The following is a 27,151-nucleotide window of genomic DNA, read 5'->3' on the forward strand; positions in this document are numbered from 1 at the left end:
TCGCGAAAAAATAAATAATAAAAATCCTAATGTGTTTTGTCCTTAGAGGCGTACCGTAGATAGCGGTCCAAATGGCGGCTGGTGTACGCATGCGCAGTATGCCGTTTATTTATGCGTATTTTTTTGATTTTTTTGTTGTTGCTAGCAACATGGAAGTAAACAAGAGTTGGGAAGGAGAGCATTTGTTGTTGTGCCGTCGGTTTTAAAAGCGAACACAACATTTGTCTTCTTTTGGAATCCCATCCCGTGGCCCAGGACGCCGTTTGAGGCCGCCGGTGTTTGTGAGCTTAACCGGACTCGGAAAGTGGCAAGAGTGTCGTCTGCAGAGTGCAGCGCTGGCTGACTTCATACCAGGCACATTTTCAGAATGCAGAATTCGTCGCACAGCCAATAATAATATCATGTATAAAAATATGAGTAAAAGGCGTTTTTTGCAGCGCTGCTATTGAAAGCATTGGCTAGCATAAATGACGGGCACCGCTTTCCACCGCTCACCCGCTTTAACGTGTGCTACTGTACTGCACACCCGCTCTAACACGTCAGACAAGCGCGACAACTTGTGTTCGTACGCAGCAAGTAGTTTTGGAATCCATTTCCCAGTGAACGTAAGCAATTGCCACCCGAATTAATTGTGGCTAATCACAATTTTTGGTTAATTTAGAGGTCATTGAGGTTTTCACTTTTGTCTCAACTGCTAGAGAATAATTGTGATGGTACAGTAGTCAGTATACACATTGGTCCATCTTGTGATCGGATCGGTCATGGGTTTATCGTTTTTAAAAGATTGCTGATCGGTGATCGGCCCCCAAAATCCTTTTTCACACAGGGCCGGGTAATCAATAAAGTCACCATTTGAAGTCCACTTGGGTTATATTTGTCGGATATTGACCTTTTTTTTTTTTTTTTTGAGGATGATCTTAAACATTGAAGTGGGGAAACTATGCAAACAAATCCGAATTTGAGAAGCCTTTTGTGTGTACAGGGTCGTGTGTGTACAGGGTCTCCTGCATATTCGTGCCTGGCGCACTCACCTGGTCGCAATCTGATTCTGATCTTGTTGGTAAAGAATTTAACAGGTACGTTGAAGTGTGTCGAGGAGATTAATTTGGACTATATAGGTTCTTTGCTCCCAATTGTGGTACGTCGGAGCCACGGAACTGTTGAAGAGAATTGCGTGTTTCGCAATACACTCACTCGTATGATATCTCTCATCGTCTTTCTCCATCGAAACGAGCGGAACTGCAATGAAACCCTTACAGCCCCAAACACTGAAAATGTGTTTGTTTAATTTAGATTTGTTTGTATCATTCACATCAGTGGGCACGAGAAAGGAATGAATGAGGTTGTCCGTACAGGGGAGGCGTCCATGGACCCCCCGGGAAGTCCAGATTTGGTCCCCTCGGTCTTCTGTCATTTGAAAGCTGACAGGTAACCCTCTCCCTCACATGTCACCGTACCAGATGGGGATCCCATTTAAAGGCATTTGATTGTGTTTCTTCTTGTTTTTGGCTTCGACAGGACGGAAATGAGACTTGAAGCTACCAGCCGGTCCTCACCAAAGCCCGCCGGCGCAGCTCAAGAGTTTGAGGATCCCCCTCCGTGTCGTACGAGTACATTTATTTATTTATTTATTTATTTATTTTTTAACACCGCTGCCTTCCCCTACTGTATGACATTTCTCGATATTACTCCATTCGCTCAACTTTATTTGTAGAGCAATTTAATAAGAGGCGGCGCGGCGGACGACCTGTGGAGTTTGCATGTTGTTCTGGTAGTAACATGACGTTGTCCTACTAGTAAGCCAAAGTTGTCTCACTAATGCAAACGAGTACATGGGCTAAAAAAAAAAAAATGAATTTAAAAAGAAATCCAATACCCGTTTCTTGAAAATCCCACACTAACTAAAACCTGGTACGCACAGAAGGATTTTTCATATCTTCAAAGATTGTTTTTATCTGTGAGACGCTCCACACACAAAGTTAAACAAATATCGGGCGTTTAACAGTTTTGGTCTTATACACACACACGGTACACACATTAAGACAACGAGCCCAAAACGGGGAACACAGACTTCTACGCAGTCACGGCGAGGGTTGGGGATCGTTTGAATTTGAGCGGTTCCGGTTCCGATTCCTTACTGAGGACCAACATAGCGCCCGTAAACAAAAACAAACACGTCTTACAACTTTATGACGACGTCGCTGTTTTACGAGGCAAGTCGAGCCAAACTTAACCTCGCTGGTGCACGGAAGGGGGATTCCAACTGGGCAGGATTTTCTTTTGTCCGTTAAATCGAGGCGCCGCTGTACGTGACCCGCATTTGTCGTCTCGATTGTCCCGCAGACGTCCGGGAGCGGCCCGCCGAGGTGGAGCCGGCGCCCCCGCGTGTGAAAGAGGAAGCGCAGGTGATCTGTGTCACTGTGAAGAGTGAAGAAGAAAGGGAGGAGAGGAGAGCATCAGAAGCAGACGGCCTCTTCGCGCCACTCTCAGACGCTCCCGACACCGATGACGGTGAGGATGAAGACTCCAAAGGGGACGGCGTGAAAAGGCACAAATGTTCCCGGTGCGACCAAACTTTCGGCGACGAGAGAAATTTAAGAGCGCACGCGAGAACACACACGGGAGAGAGAACCTTCGTCTGCGCGTGTTGCGGTAAAAGATTTCCCCGCAAGGCTCATTTGACCGCACACGCACGCATACACACTGGCGAGAAACCCTTCTCGTGCGCCGTCTGCCACAGCAAATTTCGGGATCGCTCCACGCTGGTAACGCACGCCCGGACGCACACGGGGGAAAAACCGTTCTCCTGTTCCGTGTGTCACGTGAGCTTCAGCGTGAGCTCCACGCTGGTCCAACACATGAGCACGCACGCCCGCCACAAAATGTTCTCCTGCTCCGTTTGCGGGAAGAGATTATCCCGAAAGAGAAGTCTGGTGACGCACGCGAGGACGCACACGGGAGAAAGACCGTTCTCCTGCTCGCTGTGCGCCATGACGTTCAGCGACAGCACGGCGCTGGGACGCCACGTGAAGACTCACACGGGGCGCAAAGCCTTCGCTTGCTCCTTTTGCGCTCACAGGTTCTCGCAAAAGTCGCATTTGGTGGCACACCTGAGGAGACACACGGGGGAAAAGCCCTTCTGCTGTGCCGTGTGCGGGCAAAGCTTCGCTCAGAAAGGACACTTGGCGAAGCACGCCAGGACGCACACGGGAGAGAAGCCCTTCGCTTGCCGAGCGTGTGAGGAAAGCTTCGCGTACAAGTATCAACTGGACAAACACGCGTGCGCTCGAACAAGCGTCACTGGATAAAAGCCTCGCAACGAATGTTGGCCGAGGTCGTTGGGCACGGAGGAGTCGCCGCGTGGATCGACGCGGGCCGTTTATGTCCGCCTCGTTTCTGCCAGCGATTTCGACACACGGGAGCTGGAACGAGAACTAGACTTATTGCTGAAAAGTCAACCGCAGCGCAGGGAAGCAGGGAGGCAAGGCAGGATGAATCGGGGAAGAACAGGGCGTTTATTTCCGAAAAGACAAAAACGGGCAAACGAGGCCCGCAGAAACGTGTCTCAAGACCAAATAAACAAAAGCCTAAAAAAAAAAAAAAAAAGGAAATAAAATGAGGGTAAACAGACCGCAACATAAACCACGACATGACAAGAGAAACGAGACAATCGGCAACAACGAGGCCGCGGAGGAAATCTTGGTGGTGCCGGAGAAACGCCGGAGCCGAGTACGAGCACGACAAGAAACTAAAGACGAGCAAAGTGACGAGACAACGAGCAACACCTGGACAAGGCGCGAGCTGATTGGTTGACACAAGGTCGCGGGCCGACGAGCGCAGGCGGACACAATAACCGAACGAGCAGGACAAGACGTGAACGTGGCGCAGGGAAACTTGACAAAACCATGAAACGCACTACATCTATTCCAAACCCGTCCACAAAAACCCATCAGGAGGGCGGAGCCTGTCTTTGGCGGCTGCTCGCGGTTCCTTTGCGATCAGCTATAATCATCAACATTATACGCATGTGCAAATTATACATATGTATTTAAAAATGCTGAAATATTTCCTTCAAGTGTATGTAGTGCACCTCTGCAATATGAACTTCACATTTTGAATTGAACAAGGTCAATAAATTGCACTTTTGACACGATGGTAATTCACTGAGATGCACCTGTGTTGTCTGTCTACATTTTGAGTTGAAATATCTGCTGCTAAAAAGGTTATGCCACTGCCGCTATCCGTTAGCCCACCGATGGCATTTCCCATTCTGTCTTAGCATTAAGCTAGCAGTGGCTTCTTCTTTTCCTTCGGGCTCGTCCCTTTAGGGGTCGCCGCCGCAGCGCGTCCTCCTCCTCCAACTGCCCTCACGACATCCATCATCCTTGTCTTTGCTCTTCTTCTTCTCTGATGAGCTCATTTCTAATTTGATCCAACCTGGATAAAACTACTTTGTCTAGCTCCTTCCAGAATTTCTCTGTCACCTCTCGGTCACAGCCGACCTGTGGGGCATAGCCGCTAATCACATTACACATAAAAAGCTAGCAGTGGCTAAGTGGATTTAATGACTCAACATGTAATTGGAGTGGCAATCAACAGCTTGAAGCCTCTTTTGAAAGTATCAGAATATGACACCTGTGAAATTTGGTGAGTTTTTGTGAAGTGATGCTTTAGTCTTCAAATCATTCGTACAAATGTTCATTCATCAGCCATAATGTGACAAGATGAAATCATGACTTTCAGGAGAAAGAAACCATTTCGAGAATAAAGTTGTCAGTAGACAAAATATTTGGAACATGCACAGATAAAAAAATAGCATTTTGACTCCCCCCAAAATGTTAGGTAAAAAAGTGGATATGACACAAAAACAAGTTGTATGGCTGAGGAAAATATCATCAATTCGAAAATAAGTTGCAATATCACCAAGGAAACGTCAATATTGTCGGAATCTTTTTAGATAAATAACATTATTGTTACTTTACCACACAATCTGTAATAAAATAGTTTTATAGTCTTCCTTTCATAATGGATTGATCTTTAGATTTGTTTGGTGATCGTCAAATTATTTTTGACGCCACCGTAAAACAAAAACAAAAAGAAAAGGCCAGAAGAAAAGGCCAGACTTGTGAAAAGAAGGACGCTACGCCACCAAACGACCCACAGGAGGCAGCAACGAGCCGAAAAGGCGCCTTAAAAGAGACGAAGAAGAAGTAGCCCTCGACCAAAAGTCCCAAATTGACTGCACGCCTCGAAACGGGGAGCGAACTTGACCGTGGTTTGGACCATTGCTACTATTGTCTAGTAGGCTACTCGTTTGGCATTCCCGTCTCTTTGATTCAACCGCGACTTTCTGTGCGATTGCGTCTTTCGGCGGCGCCTGGAAGATTGAAGCGACTCCCGCTAGCTGTTAGCCGTTAGCTGCGAACAAAGAGCGACGGAGCTTAGCAGCACATGCTAACTTGCGCACACGAGCCGTGAGTGAGTGCCGCAAAAGTCTTCTTGGAAGTCATCACTATCCTCGTCGTCATGTGTAAAGTGAAAATGCTGAGAGCGCTGGTCAACCAGCGGCTGAGTGCGGCCGTGGAGGAAATCTTCGTGGTGTTGGAGAGAACCATCACCGAGTACGAGGACGAACTTTCTAGAACGAAGGACGAGAACCTGCGACAGCGGCAACTGCTCGACGCTCTCATGGACTCGAGCACAGCAGGTTGGTCGCTTGCTTGCGCTTGGGCCTCACACTTGCTTTCGGGCAGTTGACAATATTCCGAGTTAATTCGTTTTTTTGTTTTGTTTTTGTCCCCCCCCGCCCAGCCCTGCTCAATTATGACTGACCATCTCTTTATCCCGCCCAATTTATCTATCGGTCTACCTACCGAGCTACCATGTTCGTACACGCACACACGCGCGCCAATCATATTGGAGCAGTGCGTGTCGTGCCAGGAAAGCCCGTGGGATTCCTACAACGCCGATCCTGGTTATAAGCTGTGTGCGAATTCCCTTGAGCTATATACGACTGTATAGGACGTATACACTTCAGTGCTAGTTTTCTTTATTAAAATCAGGCATCAAGAAAAACTGCGGTGTTTCTCTCTCCCCCCCCCCCCCATGTTTATTGCAATAAGGGCAGATGTTACAATATAGACATTCGGGGGACAAAACTCTGAATGCGCAGCGTTTGTCGCTGATGCTAATTCCCAATGGCCGTCCCTAGAAGTCATCAAGAAACCTGAAACCCCATTACGTTTGAAATACATGACGGCAACCGCATACAACTTACTGTTTTATGGTCTTTTTTTTTTTTTTGGTTTCCAAACAAATACTCCATTTCCTGTATTTATGACCCGGCGATAGTGTTTGCGCAGGTTAATGATCGACTATGTTCCATTCCTACTTGTGTCCAAATATGTAGGAGTGGAACTCTGTTGCAAGCGGAGGACGCCGGCATGTACAGTGAAATATTTCACGTATTCTCAGGTTGGACTTGCCTTTTATTTTGAAAACTATTTTTTTTTTTAACAGGTACGTGTCAGAAAGGCAACGGTACGTGTATTTGTACATGGAAAACGAAGAGAGAGAGAGAGACCAGTGGCAATATACCGTTGAGTTTTGTTTTGCCGTATTTGCTGAGCTTTAATTTTTTGTCTATTCTTTGACTGCATGTACGTGCAGTTGCCATTTTTAATCTTCGGCTCAGAGAGGAATTCTGAACGTGTGAACGTTGTGTAGTTATGTTGAAAAATCTATTTTCAAAGGCTCTTTTTCAGCAATACGTTCTTAGCTTCTCACTACAAAAGTGGGTCACGGCTTGGGGACGATGTGCAAATTTGGGTTGCGAAAGTTGACAACCCCTGCCTTAAGGAACGGGTATCTGAACACAAACGGTCCAGCAACACATTCAGACTGACAATGTAACAGTACTCGGCCATATATTCTTTATCATCTGCGAAGGACTAATATTACTGCTGGACTAAACCTTAGAGGGTGGCTGTTTTATACTGCCCCCAAGTGGCCAGGTTGCACACACCAGAATGCTCAACACAATGTGCATTGACGGAGAACGTTTTTTTTTTTTTTACGATTTAATTTTGATTTGGTTTATGAAGCTTTTCTCATTAAAAAAAAAAAAAACATTACAAACTTTTTTTTAAATGAGTTAATGTCCTTTCCATTGTTTTCAAACGAGGAAAGATTAGGGTTGTTGTTGCCATGTTTTTTTCAGACCAATACTCTTGCAGGCAAATCAGTCGCCTTTTGGCGGAATTGGCCGCGTTGAACTAAAAAATAGGCCATTTACGTAAATCGTACAGATCCGATGAGTTTTTCCCTAAAAGAATCGTAATCGAAGAAGAAGGATCACCTTTTTTATTGTCACGAACATGCATGCATGCACGTGAAATTTTTTTTCTCTGCGTTTTACCCATCGCAGTGCACACACGCATGCGAGAGCGCGCAGATCAAGAATCGTTTGGAACCGGAATTGAAATAAGCACCCGGAATTGCGACCGGAATCGCTCAAATTCAAAATGATGCCCAACCCTACATAACAGTCACGAAACAAAGGAAATGTTTTTTTAACGTCGAACTGAGGCTTGAATTTCTCCTCTGAAAAGTGTTTACAGAATCAATATTTATAAATACTGCAAGTGTTGGGATTTCCTAGCAGACTCATTTATTGAGATGTACCTGGATTCAATTTTGCTTATTGTTGTCAAATGGTTCCGTTTTAACTTGAAACGGTGTCATCTGTGTTATTATTAAGGTGCACATTTGCAAACGGCAATAATGTGAACAGCGGATGTCGCGTCATAACTTGAAAATGGTAGCGTTGACATTTTGTCATCTTCTCCATGCCCGAGGAGGCGGTTTGATTATTCCGGGTCTTGCATACCTGCCAAAACACTCAGTCAAGACTGTAAACGTGTTTATTTTATGTTGCTACATATTTTCTGCTGTCGAGTAAACAAATTGTTGAAACTTTTTCTATGTCGATCTTTTTCCCCATTCCCCTTCGGTTGACTTATTAACCAGCGGTTGGCGGTACAATTCGGGCGCGGGCCTTCGCTCGGCACGTCCAGCCGGGAAAGATTACATTCATATGGGAACGCTTACAAGCTGACGTCTGATTGGGCAACAACAACAAAAAATGAAGCTGCACAGCCCAGACCTGTGACGCGCTATGAAATCAAGACCAGAGGCCGTTGAAAATAATGAACACCGCTTTAATGATTGATAATGTTCAGGCCGGCAGAGAAGGTTCTGAAGGCCACGACCGCTTGTTACTAATGTTCCTAAAATGTAGAGCACCTCTGAGGCTTCTGCGGTTTTCAGTCCAGATTCTTTAGTCATCGTGATGTTTTTTTTTTTTTTTTTTTTGGTTTTTGTTTTGACACTCCTCCCCGCCCAAATCGCAAGGCACTGCTGTATTTCCATTGGTCTTCCTCTTTGCACACCAAACGACGAGTGACTTTTCTCCTTTGTCTCGTGTCCCGCAGACGTCAGTCGAGGTGACGGTCCCCCCGAGGAGCAGCGGCGGCGGGCGGAGGAGTGCGGCTCAGGGGGGGAGGAGCAGGAGGACCCCGATCCGAGCTACGTAAAAGATGAGCACGGGTGGAGTCCGCGGCAGCCAGCGGAGGAGGAGGAGGTGGGGGAGGAAGAGGAGGAGGAGGAGGAAGAAGAAGAAGAAGAAGAGGAAGAGGAAGAGGAGGAGGAGGAGGAGGAGGAGGCCGGCGCCGCAAGCAGCGAGCCTCCCGCGGCTCACGTGGCGGTGAAGAGCGAAGCTCCGTGGTCTCAGGTTCTTCGCCCGAAGAAAGCGGACAGCCCCTCGGTCGCCACGTCCAATAATGACAACCAAAACGCGGGCGTGGCGCCCGTAGGCCATCGTCGCGCGGGATACACCGCCGATCGCGTGAGATACGACGCCAAACACTTCAAATGTTCCCTGTGCGACTCGGCCTTTTTCAAGATGTCCGATTTGCAGCGACACATGATGATCCACTCGGGAGAAAAACCTTTTAGCTGCACCGTTTGCCCCAAGAGGTTTATCCGCAAGGCGCATCTAGTTTACCACATGAGGACGCACACGGGCGAGAAACCCTTCACGTGCTCCTTCTGCGGCAAACACTTCTCCCTCAAAGGCAATTTGATGCGACATACTAGGAAGCACACGGGCGAAAAACCCTTCAAGTGCACCGAGTGCGACGCCGGCTTCACCGTGCGTCCCGCGTTGATCCAACACATGCGAACGCACACGGGCGAAAAACCTTTCAAATGCTCCTTCTGCGGCGAAGGCTTCGCTCAGAGGGGACATTTGATCGGGCACACCAGAATCCACACTGGAGAGAAACCCTTTTCGTGCAACGTGTGCGGCAAAAAGTTCTCCATCAGGGGAACGCTGAACGTGCACGCGCGAACCCACACGGGCGAAAAACCGTTCAGTTGCGACTCGTGCGAGGGCAAATTCTCTCACAAGCATCAGCTGAGCAAACACGCGTGCGCCGGCGAGGGCAGCAGCACTCAAATGGATTTCGATGCGTAGATCGCACATTCGCGCCAAACGCAAGCGTCGCAATTTTGTGTGTGTACAATCTAATGTAGTTGTAATCCACATGTGTATGCAAAACTTTGTAACCAGCACCTAGAGAGACTAGTTGACCTGATATTAAATAAACGATGTAAATCCTTTCAAGGTGATGATGTCATTTATTATCCTCAGACCAAGCCAGGAAAAGAACTTCCGACTTCTAAAATAGGTTGTCAGAATTTCTGCCGCAAGGCGGAGCCGGGACCTTTTGTGATTGCCCAGACGTGGATGGTAATGTAGAACCGAGGGGCACGCTGAGTACGTCGTCACAGCGTGTGACTAAAACGGACCAATCACGAGAGCTCTCCGAGGCGGTCGACGCGCTCACCCGCTGTGTCCTGCCCGTCAGGAAGATGGAAATCCACTGGCAGATGGCAGGCGAGACGCTGAGCTCGGAGGAGAGGAGTTCGGGTATGATGGTGTTGAACGCAGAGCTGAAGTCCACGAAGGGGATCCTCGCGTAGGTCCCCGTGCCGGTGTTCTAGGATGAAGTGCAGTCCCTGTGTTGACCGCGTCATCCACAGACCTGTTTGCTCGATATGCAAGCTGCAGGGGACCTGTGACGCTCTTGAGGTGGTCCAGCATGAGGCCTTCAAAGGACTTCGTGACCAGAGAGATATGAATGAATGAGACCCCGGGGACGACCCGGGACACGCTGGAGAAACTACGTCCTTCGGCTGGCATGTGACCGCCTCGGGATCCCCCCCGGAAGAGCTGGAAGAAGTGGCTGGGGAGAGGGAAGTCTGGGCGTCCTACTTCCCCCGCGACTCGACCTCGGCTAAGCGGTAGAAAATGGATGGATGGACGAACAGGTGGCCGTCCACATCAGCTGCGTGAGACGCGACCTCGTCCGAGAAGTTATTTAGCAGGATAGCGACCCCTGCTGACCTGGATGTGCCGTGGCTGTAATAGGTTTTATCTCCCCATTGTTGACACCAAAATATGACGTCATCTTGTTTACAATGTTAGCTTTTTCAAGTCAACAATGCGAGGTTCGTACCGGATTACCCAGAGTGCATTGAGGAGGTTGGTTTGATTTTGGTGGTCTTCTCATTTATGAAGAATTCCCGTCAAAATATAATATCCCAGTTCCAGCGGGCTTTGTTATGGCGCCACTTGCAAGAAGTTCTCAAAAAATCCAAACAAAAAAAAAAAAACGTGACGCTCGGGCTACTTGACCGAACGATCAAATGACTGTTCTCTCTGCTGCCATCTGGTGGAAGAGCATCGCATTGTTCTGCTTGAACCAAGATGCATTATTTGTAAAAAAAAAAAAAAAAAAAACGTGCAAACTCCACGCGGGCGGCGCCGGGATTGAACCCGCATCCTCAGAACTGCGAGTCGTCCACCGTGTCCCCCTGTCATCGAATTGACAGCTGTCGCTCTGTGACGTCACGAGCCCGTCGTCCTATCAAATCAAGCGAAAGAAAAAATGCGGAAGTTAGCGAGTAAGCAGTCGCCGATTGGCGGTCGAAGGCGAGCGACAACTTTGGACTTTTCCACGCCCGTCACCACATTTGTCAATATCCGACATTTGTTTCGCTCTTCGTCGCGGTGCACTTCCAAGCGTGTCCGGCTGGCGCTCGCACGCTATAACGTCAGCGGAAGTTAGCGAGCTGCTAAAGTGTTGAGGTTTTTTTTGTTTTTGTTTGTTTGTTTGTTTGTTTTTTGTAGGGGAGGAGTCATTGGAGCGTTCGGCAATTGGCTAAGTTCGGATGGGTGCAAGCGCGCCGGCGGACGGCGACGAGGAACTTTCCGGAACAAAAAGACAAAAGAGGAGCGGCGACGTCGTCAACGGGCGGACGCGCAGATGGACTCCGACTCACGAGGTCGGTCTCGCGTTTCCAAACCCTTTTCTTCAACGTACAAATGCAAATCCGAAGCCGCCTTTGCCGCACCCTCTTAACCTTCTCTTGGTTTATGACAAGGCTGAACGCCCGAAGGAAGGTTCCTGTTCTTGGCGTGAAAGGAACTTTCCGACATTTGGAATTGAATTGGCTCCCTAAGTTTGAAGGATTTGGATGTTTGCTAGTTTTTCCCCCAATAGTTGACGAGTGGGTTGCCCAAATGTTATTCCTATTGCCCTCGGATTTCGGGATCTCCATGTCGCATATGCCGACCTTTTGCCGACAATTGTAACGCCGTGAGCATCCCTCCCTTATGACACAGCCGCAATGAAAACAACAGAGGATACGGTTTAAAATCAATCGCTTGATTGATTGATGACATATTTTCAATTCAGACACAAGATACATATTGACTTTTAAAGTTCCATTCTCTCTGTGGTCTTTGGCGGCTTTTTCCACGCTGACTCACGTCGTTCCCCCCACGCGAGACGCTAAAATCACAGTTCCAAAACGGATTCAAGCCTGGACTTTGACGAGGCCACTCCAAAACCTTCATTTTTAAGCCATTGAGAAGTTGACTGACTTGTGTGTTTTGGATGGTGACCCTGCTTGCAGAACCCGAGTGCGCTTCAGCTTGAGGTGACAAACTGATGGCTGAACACTCTCCTTCAGGATTTAGTGTTAACATTTATGCTTCCATCAATCGCAGCAAGTTGTCCAGGGCCTGAAGGAGCAGAGCAGCCCGAGACCATCACACTACCGCCAGCCTGTTTGACAGTTTGTATGAGGATCTTTTTCTGAAATGCTGTAATGAGACACACACACACCTTCAAAAAGTTGGACTTTTATCTCGTCAGTCCATATCATTGGGAATCATTCACATGTTTTTTTTTTTTTTTTTTTGCAAAATATGACAAGCCTTTATGCTCCGTTTGGTCAGCAGCGGTTTTGGCCTCGGAACTCTGCCGTGGATGCCATACTTGCCCTGCGGTCTCTTCCTTATTGTTGTGTCATGAACTCTGACCTGAAGTGAAGCAAGGGAGGCCTGCAGTTCTTCACAAGTTGTCCGGAGTTCCTTTGTGCCCTCCCGGATGAGTCATTGCTTTTCTCTCGGGCTAATCTTTGTAGGCCCGCCACTCCTGGGAAGGTTCGCCACTGTTCCACGTTTTCACCATTTGAGGTTCATGGCTCTCCGTATGGTTCGCTGGAATCCTAAAGCTTTAGAAACGGCTTCGGTGCCCCTTTCCAGACTGATAGCTGTCAATGTCTTTATTTCTCGACCGTTTTGGAATTTCTTTGGACCGTGTCATTTTGTTGCAGCTTTTTTTTTTTTTTTTTTTTTTTTTTTTTTTATAAAAGATCTTTTGTCAGACTTGATTGTGTCGGGACTGATTCTGTTTGAAGTGATTTCTTGATTGATCAGCCTTGGGCGGGATCAGTGAAAATGAACCAAAGGTTGGGATTTAGCCACAATGAATTCACGATTTAACAAGGCGGGTCTTAACTTTTTCACACAGGGCCAGGTCACTTTGAATTGTTTTTTTTTTTTTTTTCTTTAATAAATCAAATCAGCATGTAAAAACAGCATTTTAAGTTCGCTTCCGTTATATCTGTGTCGAATGCACGGTGGGCCAAAATCAAAAATTGGGACAACATCGCGGGGCAAACTCAATATTTCATGACAAATCACTGCGATGTGCATGTTTCCCTTCTCTCCAGAAATGTAGCGTTGAAGTTTATCATTGTGTTAAACAGAATGCAAATGGCTGAATTCACCCTGAAATTCCACAATATTCCTTCCACGACTTCTCAAAAGACGAGATCAAACGAAAGCGCCACATGTTTTACACATCAATTTCAATGCATTCGACAATTAGCGCACAACGCGTCACTAGGCAACCAAGCTCTACGGTAGGTTTTTTTTTTTTTTTTGTTCCCGGAAGGCTAGCATGTCGAGCGCATTGAAGTTTCCAACTCTGAAAATTCACAGAATTTTGTTGACGCGACGATATTTGACGACGCGCGTTTGTCTTGTTGTTTGGTGCAGACGTCCAGCAAGTCCAGCCAGAGCTCCCCCACGTCAAAGAGGAACAGGTGGACGTGGACATCAGTCGGCAGGATGGAGAACACGTTGAGGAGGAGGAGGCCCACACCGGCGAGTTCCCGGTCATCCGGGTCATTGTGAAGGGTGAAGACGAGGAAGATGAAGCTGAGCTCGGGGAGAAAAATAGCGGAACGGAAGCAGGCCACCTCTGGGACGACGCCGAGGACTCCCGAGGCGAGCCGGCAAGTCGGCCCGACGCCTTCGAATGTTCCCAGTGCGACGAAGCGTGCGGCGAAACGTCCGTCTCGATGGCGCGCACGAGGGGTCGCGCGGAAGACAAAATCTTCATCTGCCCGTTTTGCGGCAAAAGCTTCCACCAGCGGGAGAACTTGATCGGCCACACGATGATCCACACGGGAGAGAAACCCTTCGTCTGCTCCATTTGCGGCGGGAGCTTCTCACTCAAAGGTACTCTCATGATCCACATGAGGACGCACAGCGGCGAGAGACCCTTTCCTTGCTCCGTTTGCGGCGAAAGATTCTCCCAGAAAGTCAACTTGACGACACACATGAGGACGCACACTGGAGAGAAACCTTTCTCCTGCTCGGTGTGTGGCGAGAAATTCTCCCAGAAAGGAAACTTAATGAAGCACATGAGGACGCACACCGGGGAGAAACCCTTTCCCTGCTCGGTTTGTGGTGAAAAGTTCTCGCAGAAGGGAAATCTGGTGATCCACATGAGGACGCACACGGGGGAGAAACCTTTTCCCTGCTCTGTGTGCGGTAAACGGTTTGCTCTGAAAGGCAGCTTGAGGAAACACACCAGAACGCACACCGGCGAGAAACCTTTCGCTTGCTCGGTTTGCGGCGAGACGTTTGCGCAGAAAGGCAATTTGAACATTCACGCCAGGAAGCACACGGGAGAAAAACCCTTCAGCTGCAACGTGTGTCAGGGACAGTTCGTGAATAGAAGTCAGCTTAGCAAACACAGATGTGCTCGTGACAACAACAGCGCGAACTGAAGAACAGGCCACGTCAAGGGCGAAGATAACGGGCAGCTTTGACCGCCGCATCTTTCACACCGCCTGCCTCACGTTCCACTTCCCGTGGAAAAGTTATGACGCGGGATGGACGGTTGAAGTCGACCCACCCGCCAATTTTCTGCCTCCCGGGGTCGTAATTCAAACAACTTTTGTTTGAATTACGCTCCAAAAGGCACTTCAAATTCTTTCCCTGGCATCGAGATGCCAACGGCGCAAAATGGAAGGTAGATCACAACTGAATCTTGAATCAGAATCAGAATCGTCTTTATTTGCCAAGCATGTCGAAAACACACAGGGGAATCTGTCTCCGGTCGTCGGAGCCGCTCGAGTACGTCGACTGACAGAGGACGCGTTGGAGACGGAAAAACACTGAGAAGTCAAAGGTTACCGGTAACGACCTCAAGGCACCGTTGCCCTCTACAGGCTGCCATTCCTCATTGCAGTTATCCAAAACCGAAACTCTCTGAGCACACGGTTATTGTGTTGCGAGACAAATTCGTGTCATTAGCCTCGATTGCGATCAGTTCTCGATTAAATGTCTTTCGGCGTCTCTCGAAGGGAAAGAATTCGCAGCCTTGCAGTCGGTGTCACTCGATAAAGGCGCACTTGAGCATCTGGCATTCGTTGACGCTTCCCCCCACCCGTTATCTGGCGATTGCAGCCGTTAATTGGATCTTGATTACAATTGTTAACTCTTCAAAAGGGAAATGATTCTGTGTCATTTTGTTTTTGTTCATAGAAAACCATGGGCTTGGCTGACTGTGACGACAGTGACTTTTTTTTTTTTTTTTTTTTTTTTTTGCATGCAACTGCAACAAATGCGCACGCGTTTTCTTTTTCCGTGGTGAGTGCTGTAACCATACTTCCTGTGTTTGTGTTCTGTATTAAAAAAAATAACACTCCCAATCTAATGGTGACTTTGAACTTTTACCCAGTATTGTATTGTTTTCAAAAGAGAGAGCAATTTGTCAATTTTCATCAGGTGTGCGCGCTAACATTGACTCACATCCCGGTGAAGTCTTCACGGGGACATCGGGGGTGGCCGTTACCAGCTCTTTGCCGCCGCCTTGAGACGGCGGTGGTACTGCAAGCCGCCTGCCTGCAGACATCTTTGATTGATTGATCCTTGAGAGATGATGCGCGGAACTGTTTTCTCCTCAAAGTTTGAAAACAAATAATTGCACTTACTTTTCCGACGATTTTCCGACTTATTGTATTTGACTTTGTTATAGATAATACTTTATATCGCATTATTTGAGTTACGATTTATTTTACATAATGGGAGTTATTTTATTGGACTTGGTTTTATCGTACCTGTTTGATTGCATTTTACTTTGCTTCACTATATTTTAATGTATTTTATTGTGTTACTATATATCACATTACTTTGTTACACTCTATTCTGTTTGCCTTTATTCCATTTTATTTGACTTAATTGAAGTAATTGTGTTTGACTTCATTTTACTTAACTTTTATTTGAATGTATTTTATTTTTCCTAATTTCACTTAATTTGATTGTATTGAACTGCATAGTTTATTAATAAATGGGTTTCATGCACTTTATTTTACATAATTGTAGTTTATTTTACTTGATTTATTTTCCGTCACTTTATTTTCTTTTTTTTTGTTTACATTTTTGTACTTGATTTTGTAAAATTGTTTTTTAATTATTTTATTTGACGTGATTTTGTGAGTTTTAGTCAACTTTGTTCTGCTTGACTTTATTTGATCTCACTTAATTGACATTTAATTTAATTCACTTGATTTTCTTCCGGATATTTACTTGCTTTCATTATCTTCCTCCTTAATTAGATTTCTTTCTTTAATTTGTATTTTGCCATCAACACCAACTTTTTGTGGGCAGCAACAGCAGCAACCTGTCAAACCAGAACACGGCCGTGTGATGCCCAACCTCTCCGCTTGGCGGCAGCATTGTAACCCCGCGGATGGTGGATGCGATAAAACTCAAACGAAGAAGACAAGGGCGGAAGTGGGCAGCGGCCCGATGTCCGTATAGAAGCATTTCATGTTCATGTCAAGATTCTTCTTTATTAACATTTTTCTCCCATACAAAGTAGACACAAGGAAACTTTGTCGTTTTGTTTGCGCGCAAAGTGCGCTTGGAAGCTTCTCCGACCGGCTTTGCTCGTCAGTGGCGGCCCACGAAGACGCGGAACTTAGCAGCGCGGGCTAACCCGCGAGCTAACGATGAAACAACCACAAATGCGTCGAAACATTTGTCGTGTTCGAAGGAGCGACAGCAGACTGTGAGTTAGGAACTTTCTCGAACAACAGACGAGAACCACGACGTCGTCGTCAACTACTTGGACGCTCCGATGGACACACAAGGTTGGTTCTTTCACATCTTCTTTTCCTTTGGGCTTGTCCCGTCCTCCTTTTCCATGCCAGCCTATCTCCTGCATCCTCCTCTCGAGCACCAACTGCCCTCATGTCTTCCCTCACGACGTCCATCGACCTTCTCTTTGCTCTTCTTCTCCTCTGATGAGCTCATTTCTAATTTGATCCAACCCGGATAAAACTACTTTGTCTAGCTCCTACCAGAATTTCTCTTTCACCTTTCACCTCTCAGCCGACCTGTGGGGCATAGCCGCTAATCCCATTACACATAAAAAGCTAGCAGTGGCTAAGTGGATTTAATGACTCAACATGTAATTGGAGTGGCAATCAACATCTTAATGACAGTAAACAATGCCAAAATAGGAGAAGGGGTTCAATACTTTATACTATAATACTTATAATAATATAATACTTTTCAATACTTTTTCAACACTACTCTCAACGTGATGAGCGAATAAGGTTTTAGACGGCGAGTCCAAGCCCTACTTTCAACCTGCCGCGACATCTACTCCGTTTCTAGCCTACGGATACGTACTCCGTCGGAGCGTCAGGTGTCTCAACGTCCGACATGTTGGCATTTCTCTCTCTCACGATCGGCACGACGAGCTGCCCAATGTCGATGTTCCGCTTAAAAGCTGAGCTGAGCTCAAATCCAAAGCGATGAACCGCTGCCATCTACAGGGATCTTTTGGTCATTACAGCGGGTGAGCAAGCTGAAATTCACAGACGAGCTGAGCGAGGCCCTTTTCCACCCCGACCGCTTGATAATTGTAGCCAAAATATATCACCCTTGATCGTAATTACACATTGACATGATTTTTTTGACAAACAGTTTTAACTCCACTTACATGTTTGTGTCACAAAAAAAGAACCGGGAAACAGTCACATGAAGTATTTGTTTCCCCGTTCATGGGCCTTCGTCCCGGTGTCCGAGTTCCAAGGCGCTCGCTGCCGTGGAACAGGAAGTCAGCCATTTTGGTTTGAAGCAACAAATTCCAAGTCTCACGCTTTGTGAGAATGTTAGAAAAGGGAAAAAAAAACAACAACAAAAAAACAGCCACAGACAGCAGTTTCACCACTCGACACGAAGTTTGTAGGGCATGACTGCGAAAGCAGGGTGTGTGAAAAAGTACCGCGAATTGAACCGCTCCGGTTTGGTCCGTTGATTGTTGCTCGAGACCTGAATCTGTTTTGACGTTCGCCTTCGTGTATCCTGCAGAAGATCTTGGGCAGCGGAGCGTGGACGCAGTGGAGCGAGCGCCCGCTTGCATCAAGGAGGAAGAGGAGGAGGTGGACCTCAGTCAGGAGGCAGGAGAGCATCTCCAAGGTGTGCGCGAGGAGGAGGAGGCCGACATCGGCCACTTCCCGCTGATTCGAGTCGTCGTGAAGGGCGAAGACGACGAAGAAGCTCAGTCGTCTCAGCTTCGTCGCAGTCGAAGCGAGTCGGAAGCAGACAGCCTCTTAGCTCCTCTGTCGGACAGCGACAACCGCACCGACGACGACGACGACGACGAGGAAGACCCCAGAGGAGGTCGCGGCAGATGTCCCGACGACAACAAGCGCTTCAAATGTTCCGAGTGCGCAAAAGGCTTTGGCACGGAGAGAAATCTAAAAACGCACATGAGGACCCACACGGGAGAGAAACCCTTCATTTGCTCCATCTGCGGCGGGAGCTTCTCCCTGAAATGCACTCTCATGATCCACATGAGAACGCACACGGGGGAGAAACCCTTTCCGTGCTCCGTTTGCGGCGAGAAATTCTCTCAGAAGGTCAATTTGACGAAACACATGAGGAAGCACACTGGAGAGAAACCTTTTCCCTGCTCCATCTGCGGCGAGAGATTCTCCCAGAAGGGAAACCTGATGATCCACATGAGGTGGCACTCGGGGGAGAAACCCTTTCACTGCCCAGTTTGCGGCGAACGCTTCTCCCAAAAGGGGAATCTGATGATCCACACGAGGACGCACACGGGAGAAAAGCCGTTTCCCTGCTCTGTGTGCGGTCAGACCTTCTCCCGCAAAGACATCTTGTCCAAACACACCAGGACGCACACGGGCGAGAAACCTTTCGCTTGCTCGGTCTGCGGCGAAAAGTTTACGCAAAGCGGCAACTTGAAGACGCACACGAGGAGGCACACGGGAGAGAAACCTTACAGCTGTCGCCTGTGTCACGTCAAGTTTGCGTACAAGTATCAAGTCAACAAACACAAGTGCGCCTCGGATATCGGCGCCGCGCACTGAACTTTCGCTCGTGCTTTTTCCACTTGGACTAAAATTTGCGTAGCCTTTTATAGCCGCCCGCAAGTCACAGATACTGCGCTGTAGAACGTGAGGATGGCGATCCCAAGGGGACAAAATAATAAATACTTGCACCTCGTTTGTGCTTTTGTTATCGTATAGCATGTTGGTATTTTAGTGCCTAATGAGTAGGGAACGAATAGTGATTCCAAACGCAGTTGTCATGCATTTCCCTTCTCACTAATTGCTAATGCATCATATTTCACGTGCATATATTGTATCGGTATGGCTGTGACTATTCTGCGGTTACTCCAGCAAACATGCAAACTTTTATATATATATATATATATATATATATATATTATATATATTATATATATTACCAAAGGCTACTGCTGCTGTCTGTGCTTTTGTATTCTTCTCCTCTGCTCTTATTTTTTGTTGACGTTTTTGCAGTGAACTAAAACATTTAAGTTGTGACTGAAGAGCAGTCTCGGTAAGGTATATAGAAAAGTAAAAAATTATTGGAGAAATATGAAAAATGTTAGAAAATAATTCAACTCGAAGAAAAATTGGTGAAAATATAAAGGTATTTGGAAAAGTACAAAAATACTTGGAAAATATGCAATGAGACTTTATAAATACAAAAAGAAAAAAAATACGCAAATACTAAAATGTTTGAAAAAATGACTCCTGGAAAAAGTACAAAATGTAAAAAAATAAACATTTTTATATTAGAAATATAAAAAACAGATTCAAATCGAAGGATGAGGAATAAATATAATGAGAGAAAAATAAGACGAAAACAAAATAGGGGGAAAGATACAAAATATCGAGAAAATATTTAATATAGAAGTCAAAAATAAAACAAAATATTAGGGAAAAATACAATCTGATTTCTTTTAATTTTTTTCATCCGTACAAAAAAATACAAATTATATATATATAATGTGCACACACACATTGCACAATTAATATAAATTGAACAGCACAACAATTACACTATAAAACATATATAATAATAATATATATATATAAAAGTCAATCGTAAAATATATTAGGAAAGATTTGAATGAGAAAAACAAGACAAAAATACAAATACATTAGAACAAAAATAATTAGACAAACACGAATATATTTATAAAAAATACAATACGGTGACTTTTTTTTGTGAATGAAACGTATCAGTGTTCTACTTAACAAGTCTTGTCTGTTGTGGAGCAAAATGTCCAATGATGGCAGCTCTGCGCCGTTAAGGATTCAAGTTGTCAACTGCGCTCCACCGAAGAAGAAGAAGAAGAAGAAGAAGAAGAAGAACAAGGCGGAAGTCGGCCCTACGTCGCCAAGCGGAGGGCCACTGGCCTCTAAAACACGAGCAAATCACGCCCTTTTCATTGGAATTCTGTATATATTTTTTAACTTTACGAGGCCTTTATTACATTTAAAGTTGATTCCGGTCCCTCCTGATCGAGCGCGCATCGAAGCGTTTCCGGTGAGCTTCGCTCCTGAGCTCACTAAACAAAGAGTCGCGGAAGTTAGCGACATGCTAAGCTCGTGTGAGCTAAACAAGTCTTGCTTTGGGGGGCTTTGTGAAGTGAAGAAATCCTTGGTAGTGTTGTAAAAACAAAACAAACAAACAAAACAGCGGAGACGGAGGAGGAACAAAAGAGGGAAAACCCGAGGGCCGAAATAATAACGAGTAACAATTCTTACCGCGGTTATTATCATATGACTGCCGGCGGGGCGCTTCGGTGGTAGCTCGCTGTCCCGTTCAGTCACAATGGAGCCTTTTGGATGCAAACAAATGACGTACAGAAGCCAAGCCGAATGTAAGTGCCGATTTTCCATCCACAATACATATTTAGGCTCATGCTCGCCAAACCAACTTTCTGTCATTATAATTGGAAGTTTACAACCGAAAAGCTTCATTTCCTTTTGGCTTGTCCTTTTCCACGTAAGCCTATCTCCCGCATCCTCCTCCTCCTGTCCCCAACTCCCCTCACGTCTTCCCTCACGACATCCGTCGACCTTCTCTTTGCTCTTCCTCTCGCTCTCTCGCCTGGCAGCTCCATCCTCCTCCTCATCCTTCTACCAATATACTCACCTAGTTCTCCTCTGGACGTGTCCAAACCATCCAAGTCTGCTGTCCCTCTGATGAGCTCATTTCTAATTTTATGCCACCCGGTCACTCCGAGAGCGAACCTCAACATCTTCGTTTCCGCCACCTCCAGCTCTGCTTCCAGTTGTCTCTTCAGTGCCACTGTCTCGAATCCGTCCGTCATGGCCGCCCTCACCACTCTTTTATAAACTTTGCCCTTCATCCTCGCAGAGACTCTTCTGTCACATAACACACCTGACACCTTCCTCCACCCGTTCCGACCTGCTCTGTGGGTCATAGCCACTAATCGCTTGACACATAACGCCCTCAACATTCAAAGTCCCCACATTCAGTTCTTGGCTCTGTGCTTTCCACCTCTTCTTCTTCTTTGACTTCGACCCACAGTAGCTGTGTTTCCACCGGCGCCCCGCGGGTTGACGGCGGCGGCGGCGGCGGCGGGCGTTGTTAACCCGGGCCACGACCGATCCGGTATGGAATTCTTTGGATGAACGCTCCTATTTGTTTGGCAAAGTTTGAAGCCGGACGCCCTTCCTGACGCAACCCTCTGCATTGATCCGGACTCGGGACCGGCCTACGGTTTGCACTGGCTTGTGCCCCCCATCGGGCTGCATTAGTTTACAACTGAGAATATTCCAAGTTATTTCGAAAATATATCACGTAATGAACTTTTTTTTCTTTCCAAAGTCGCGTTTGCCACCCAGTGGACATCGCCGGAAATGCATGGTCGCGCTGCCCGTCACCTAAATCAATAAAATACGTGCATGTTTTTTCATAGGTCAAGTATGATGTAGCCGTTTATTTAGTTATGATTATAATTTGTATTTGTTCTCAATTTTTTGTACATTCACGCAACTTTTGTTGTGATTTATTGCAAGAATGAATGAAAGTAAACCATTCATTCAAATGGTGCAAACTACCCATTCAAGCCATTACACTTTCGCCTTTATACAATCATAGTAACGGTAAAGACGCGCAATATTATTATTTTTCGTTTGGGTGGATCACAACTGCCAATCATTGAAATATTCATTATCAGACAAATGAATTGGTTTTCAAAAGCAAAATTCTGTGGGCCACGTCTTTACCGTTATTGATCAAACGATGTGAAAATGACCCATTCTGAATATTTTCTTATGAGCACGGTGGAAATCTTCTGGTGTCCCGCAGACGTCCGGCAGCAGCGGGAGACGCGTCCGGAGCGCTCGCACGTCAAAGAGGAGGCGGCGGCGGCGTCCCCCGCCGTCAAACAGGTCGCGTGCGGCCGCGTGAAACGGGAAGAGGAGGAGCCGGAGGCCTCCCGCGTCAAAGAGGAAGAGGAGGAACGCAGCGTCAGTCAGGCATCGCTCGCCGGAGTCGTCGTGAAGAGCGAAGGCGACGAGAAGCTCTCGGCTCCGCTCTCCGACAGCGAGGACGCGTCGGCGACACGCTCTTCCCGCTCTGAAGGCGAAGACAACCGAGCCTCCAAAGCGCGTACGAGGTGTTCCAAAGCGTTCGAGTGTTGCCAGTGCGACAAAGCGTTTGGCAGTAAGAGCAACCTGAAGAGACACATGGGCTGCCACACGGGGGAAAAACTATTCAGCTGCTCCGTGTGCGGGAAACATTTCTCCCAGAAGGGAATCTTGATGCGACACGCTCGTACGCACACGGGAGAAAAACCCTTCGGCTGCCCCTTCTGCGCCAAACGCTTCTCCATGAAGGGAAACCTGCTGACGCACACCCGAATTCACACCGGGGAAAAACCCTTCTCGTGTTCGGCGTGCGCCGCCAGCTTCACCGTTCGCTCGGCGCTCGTCCAGCACGCCAGGACGCACACCGGAGAGAGACCCTTCCCCTGCTCTTTCTGCGGGAAAACCTTCTCGCAGAAGGTTAGCCTGGCGACGCACGTGAGAAGACACACGGGGGAGAAGGCGTTCCGATGCCGGGCGTGCGACCGCAGCTTCTCTCACAAGTATCAGCTCGACAAGCACCCGTGCGCCGCCGCTCCGTCCGGACCCTGACGGGGAAATACCGGACTCGCACTCAGATGCACGCCACTTAAATGCTCTCACGCAAAACTCACTTGTGTACGCGTTTGCACTTCTGAACGTGTGCACTTGCGTGTGAGAGCGTTTTCCGAAGCGCGTGCAACCCTCAATCGTGTCCCCGGTGGCTTTTGACGTGCATTTGATGCTCACTAACGTACACAAGTGAAACACTCGGAACGTGAAAACAACCACAGCGGCACGCACACTGTTGCACACGTATGCCAGCAGAAAAAAAAACCTGAGCTTGTATGAGAATGGAAATGGATGGAAATGGAGCGGCGTGCGTTTCGTCAGGTTAGCGGCCGGGCTCGGGAAGTTAGCGTGTCGGGGAGGGAATCGGCTGGACTCGTTGGGGTCGCGACGTGTTTTGGCAGTGAAGTGCACGTACGTCTTCGTCTCGCTCCTTCGCGACAGAGCGTCCGGTTTTTGTTCTCTGGGTCTTGCTGCAACACGTTTCGCGCTTTGCTACATCAGATCGGTCTTCAAATAAATATAAACGTGGAGAAGAAAAAGAACACAGGACTCATTTTTCTGCCTTCCCAAAGGAAAATATACATTTTTCAAAACGCAAACGCCTTCGTACAACATGAACGCATATTTCGTTCAACTCCTACCCACGTGACGATCATCTCAAATCTTCCTGCTTCTTCGCATCGTCCACACCGTTCCCGCAATGTCCATCCGGGCCGGTAGATGGCGACGTCCCACTGAAAAACAAACCAAAACCACGTCCTGCGCATGCGCGCACCCGGTCACTGGGCGGAAGTTAGCGAGCCAGCGAGCGTGCGTTTGTGCCATTTGCCCAACTTTCACCGCTTTATTCCTTTTTATTTATTATTTTTAACGCAGCGTGGACGAGAACCAGCGACAACGTCAACGACTGGACGCGCTTTTCAAATCTCGCGTGGACTCGCACGCGTCAGCTTGATCGCATACGTCGTACTTGATCACTGAATGCGATTAGAGTGAAAGCGTTATCATGCCAAATAGATTTAAAATAATCGCCGGGAATTAAATCAGTTCATCTTTTCATCATTCGGGTCACTTTGAATAAATGCATTTGGAAAAGCTCACAGCTCACGTGTGGGTGCGTGAGCCAACGTGCAACACTAGAGGTCGCCATTGCCGGAACAGCAGACCACCGCGCGGTGCGCATGCGCATGCGCACTGGAAACAACTGCGTCGGAATCGATTGTATCAGCGTACCACCAAGCGTTTTCTTTGTCTTTTTTTGTTTTTGTGGGGGCAGCGGAAGACGTTTCTTACCGTTTATATATTTATGTAAACTCTCAAAATAGAAAATACATACATTTATGTAATTCTAAAATGAGTATTATTAACCCGTAATGACAAGAATGAAAATTCAATGTTATTTATTTACCTATCATCACCGTTTGCGTATTTGCATCAATCCTATATCTAGAAAATGACATACATTAATATAATTCTAAAAATAGAGCTCACGTATTAACCTCTAATGACAACGGTAAACATGAAATGATGTTTATTTACATTCAGGGTTGTTTATTTACGTACATTCTCGAAAGAGCGCTTATCCCGGGCCATGTCATTTGTCCAAGTGGAGTCGCCGTAGCTACGTCACCTCCGATCGCTGAGCAGGCTAGCTAAACTAAGCTAGGCTAAGCTACGATGGTTGTCGGTGCGTGCTGCAATGTCCACTTGTTGTCCGTTGTCCTTTTGTCTTGTGCTTCGCGCAACCGACTGACGCCGAACAGTGACAAGACTTCGCGCCTCGGTGATCCGTGAAGCTTTGTTTTCGGTTCTTGGTAGCCGCTAACGAGTTAGCCGCACGCAGGCTAAGGCGCCGTTGGAGCGTGTCAAGTCACGAAGTCTTCGTCGTGAGGGAAACGGGAGGAAGATTCTGGAACAAACCGGCAACGAGGTCTGGAAGCTTCCATATGGACTCTCACACAGCAGGTTCGCTCTCTTCGTACTCTCACTTGCCACCGTTTCCTTGAACGAACAACGTTGTTAGTCTTTGTTTTGATCGTTTGTTGGCCAAACGGAGCGTAGCGAGGAGCGTATGTGCGAAGTCCTCGGTTTCCGACGCTTTTCCGTTCCTGCGCGGCGGTGTAACTCGAATGTGCTACTAACGCAGTCGTCGACTCGTAATTCAAATACATGTGAAAGTAGTGCTCGCACCCCCCCTGCTGGCCAAGACCTCGATTGTCATTTCAACTCCTGCATGTCTTTTCCAGTCTTGCATCGTGTTTTGCTCGACACTCGATTTTTCAAATTGGCAACAATTGTTTCCACCTCGTTGAGCTTTTTGACTTCTTCCACCAAGTTGCTAATTGTTTTCTCTTGGAAAGCTGCTCCCGCCCAAAATAACTGGTGCGAATTTTCGAGAGTGACTTTTCTGCACATGTAGATTTGTCAAGTTTATAGTTCAATCCAAATATGAAATGTTAGCCCTAAATCTCCGCAGGCAGAAGCTCGAGCTCTTTTCCTCCATTTTTGGGGGGGGGGGGGGGGGGGCTTTTTGTTTGATGTGCTCAAAGTGATGCAAGCCAAGAGATGGTAAAGATGCTCAAGACAAGCGGATCCAAGTCAGAATTTTGCCATCGTCACAACACTCATTGTTTCTTTCAACACATTTTAAGTGTATAAAAACACAAGGTAACACAAAAAAAGGCAAGCGTGAAATTTATTGTGAGGACGCAACTGTGCTCATTTTAACTGTATTGCAATGGACGACGGTTTACGATATAATCGACTCAAATCCCGCAGAATGGAGTTGTCTGCTTTTTTTGCACCGAACCTCTTCAATTGTCTTCTTGTGTCTTGCAGACGTCAGCGAAGATGATGAGCAGCTGCCCCGCATTAAAGAGGAACAGCAGGAAGTGGACATCAGTCAGGACGAGGACGGGGACGAGGACGAGGCTGCGTTACCGCTCATTCATGTGATTGTCAAGAGTGAAGATGACGAAGAGGACCGAGATGAAGCTCACTGCTCCCGACACAGCGAAAGTGAGGAGCGCAGACGAGTGCTGCAAACGCAAGCCGACCTGTCGATGTCGCACTCTGATGAGGAGGAGGAGGAGGAAGAGTCGAGCTTGAAACGTTTTCAGTGCGACAAAACCTTTGCGGACTCAACTACTTTGCGAAAACACGTGCAAAGTCACACGGGAGAAAAAAGCTTCAGTTGTCCGTTTTGCGGCAAAGGCTTCCCCAGAAAGAGTAATTTAAAGCTCCACGTGAGAACGCACACGGGAGAGAAACCTTTCCCCTGCCCGCTTTGCGGCAAAAGATTCTCCGAAAAGGGAAATTTGATGAAACACGCCAGCACGCACACGGGAGAGAAACCGTTCACATGCTCGGTCTGCGGGGAAAGATTCTCCCGGAAAGGCAACTTGGCCACGCACGCGCGAACTCACACCGGAGAGAAAACCTTCGCCTGCGCCGCCTGCAGGACCAGCTTCAGTCTGCGTTCGGCGCTTTTGAGGCACATGAGGACGCACACCGGCGAAAAACCCTTTTCCTGCTCCCTTTGCGCGCAAACCTTTTCCCAGAAAGGACATCTGATGAGACACACGAGGACGCACAGCGGAGAGAAACCCTTTCCCTGCTCAATTTGCGGCAAAAGATTCTCCCAAAAGGGCAGTTTGGCGACGCACAAGACGACGCACGCCGCGGAGAAACCCTTTTCCTGCTCCGTTTGCGCTCAACCCTTCTCCCAAAAGGGAAACTTGATGAAGCACACGAGGAAACACACAGGAGAGAAACCCTTCACTTGTCAAGTTTGTCAGCTAAAATTCACACACAAGTATCAGCTCAACAAGCACAAATGTGCTGCTGAGGAGAGCAGCAATAAATGACGCTTCATTTCATTCATCAATTTCAATCCAGTTGGCGTCTTTACATCCATTTGAAATAA

At 47.2% G+C, this 27,151-nt stretch overlaps 3 protein-coding genes across 4 annotated transcripts; all 3 read left to right on the forward strand.

Moving 5' to 3' along the window:
* The first annotated feature begins 78 nt into the window (after window positions 1-78).
* Window positions 79-26,136, forward strand: LOC133399401 (zinc finger protein Xfin-like). The gene is made up of 16 exons (XM_061670980.1): window positions 79-605; window positions 983-1,076; window positions 1,356-1,428; window positions 1,519-1,610; window positions 2,344-3,296; window positions 5,479-5,707; window positions 8,493-9,531; window positions 11,255-11,409; window positions 13,475-14,443; window positions 16,810-16,863; window positions 18,092-19,112; window positions 20,332-20,437; window positions 20,843-20,939; window positions 21,614-21,697; window positions 22,397-25,156; window positions 26,065-26,136. The coding sequence occupies exons 1-15, from the start codon at window positions 468-470 to the stop codon at window positions 23,224-23,226; spliced, it is 5,934 nt and encodes a 1,977-aa protein (XP_061526964.1). The 5' UTR covers window positions 79-467; the 3' UTR covers window positions 23,227-25,156; window positions 26,065-26,136.
* LOC133417220 (gastrula zinc finger protein XlCGF8.2DB-like) lies at window positions 11,052-15,963 on the forward strand. Of its 2 annotated transcripts, none has more exons than XM_061704824.1 (2): window positions 11,052-11,409; window positions 13,475-15,963. In XM_061704824.1, the coding sequence occupies exons 1-2, from the start codon at window positions 11,391-11,393 to the stop codon at window positions 14,491-14,493; spliced, it is 1,038 nt and encodes a 345-aa protein (XP_061560808.1). In that variant the 5' UTR covers window positions 11,052-11,390; the 3' UTR covers window positions 14,494-15,963. The 2 variants fall into 2 exon arrangements, with proteins under 2 accessions (XP_061560808.1, XP_061560800.1); XM_061704816.1 differs by lacking the exon at window positions 11,052-11,409 and adding an exon at window positions 11,582-12,208.
* LOC133399402 (gastrula zinc finger protein XlCGF8.2DB-like) lies at window positions 24,904-27,092 on the forward strand. Its single transcript, XM_061670981.1, has 2 exons — window positions 24,904-24,913; window positions 26,065-27,092. Exons 1-2 carry the CDS (start codon window positions 24,904-24,906, stop codon window positions 27,090-27,092), a joined length of 1,038 nt encoding a protein of 345 aa, XP_061526965.1.
* Window positions 27,093-27,151: the final 59 nt, after the last annotated feature.

Source organism: Phycodurus eques, chromosome 2, assembly GCF_024500275.1.
Source record: "Phycodurus eques isolate BA_2022a chromosome 2, UOR_Pequ_1.1, whole genome shotgun sequence".
NCBI lineage: Eukaryota > Metazoa > Chordata > Actinopteri > Syngnathiformes > Syngnathidae > Phycodurus > Phycodurus eques.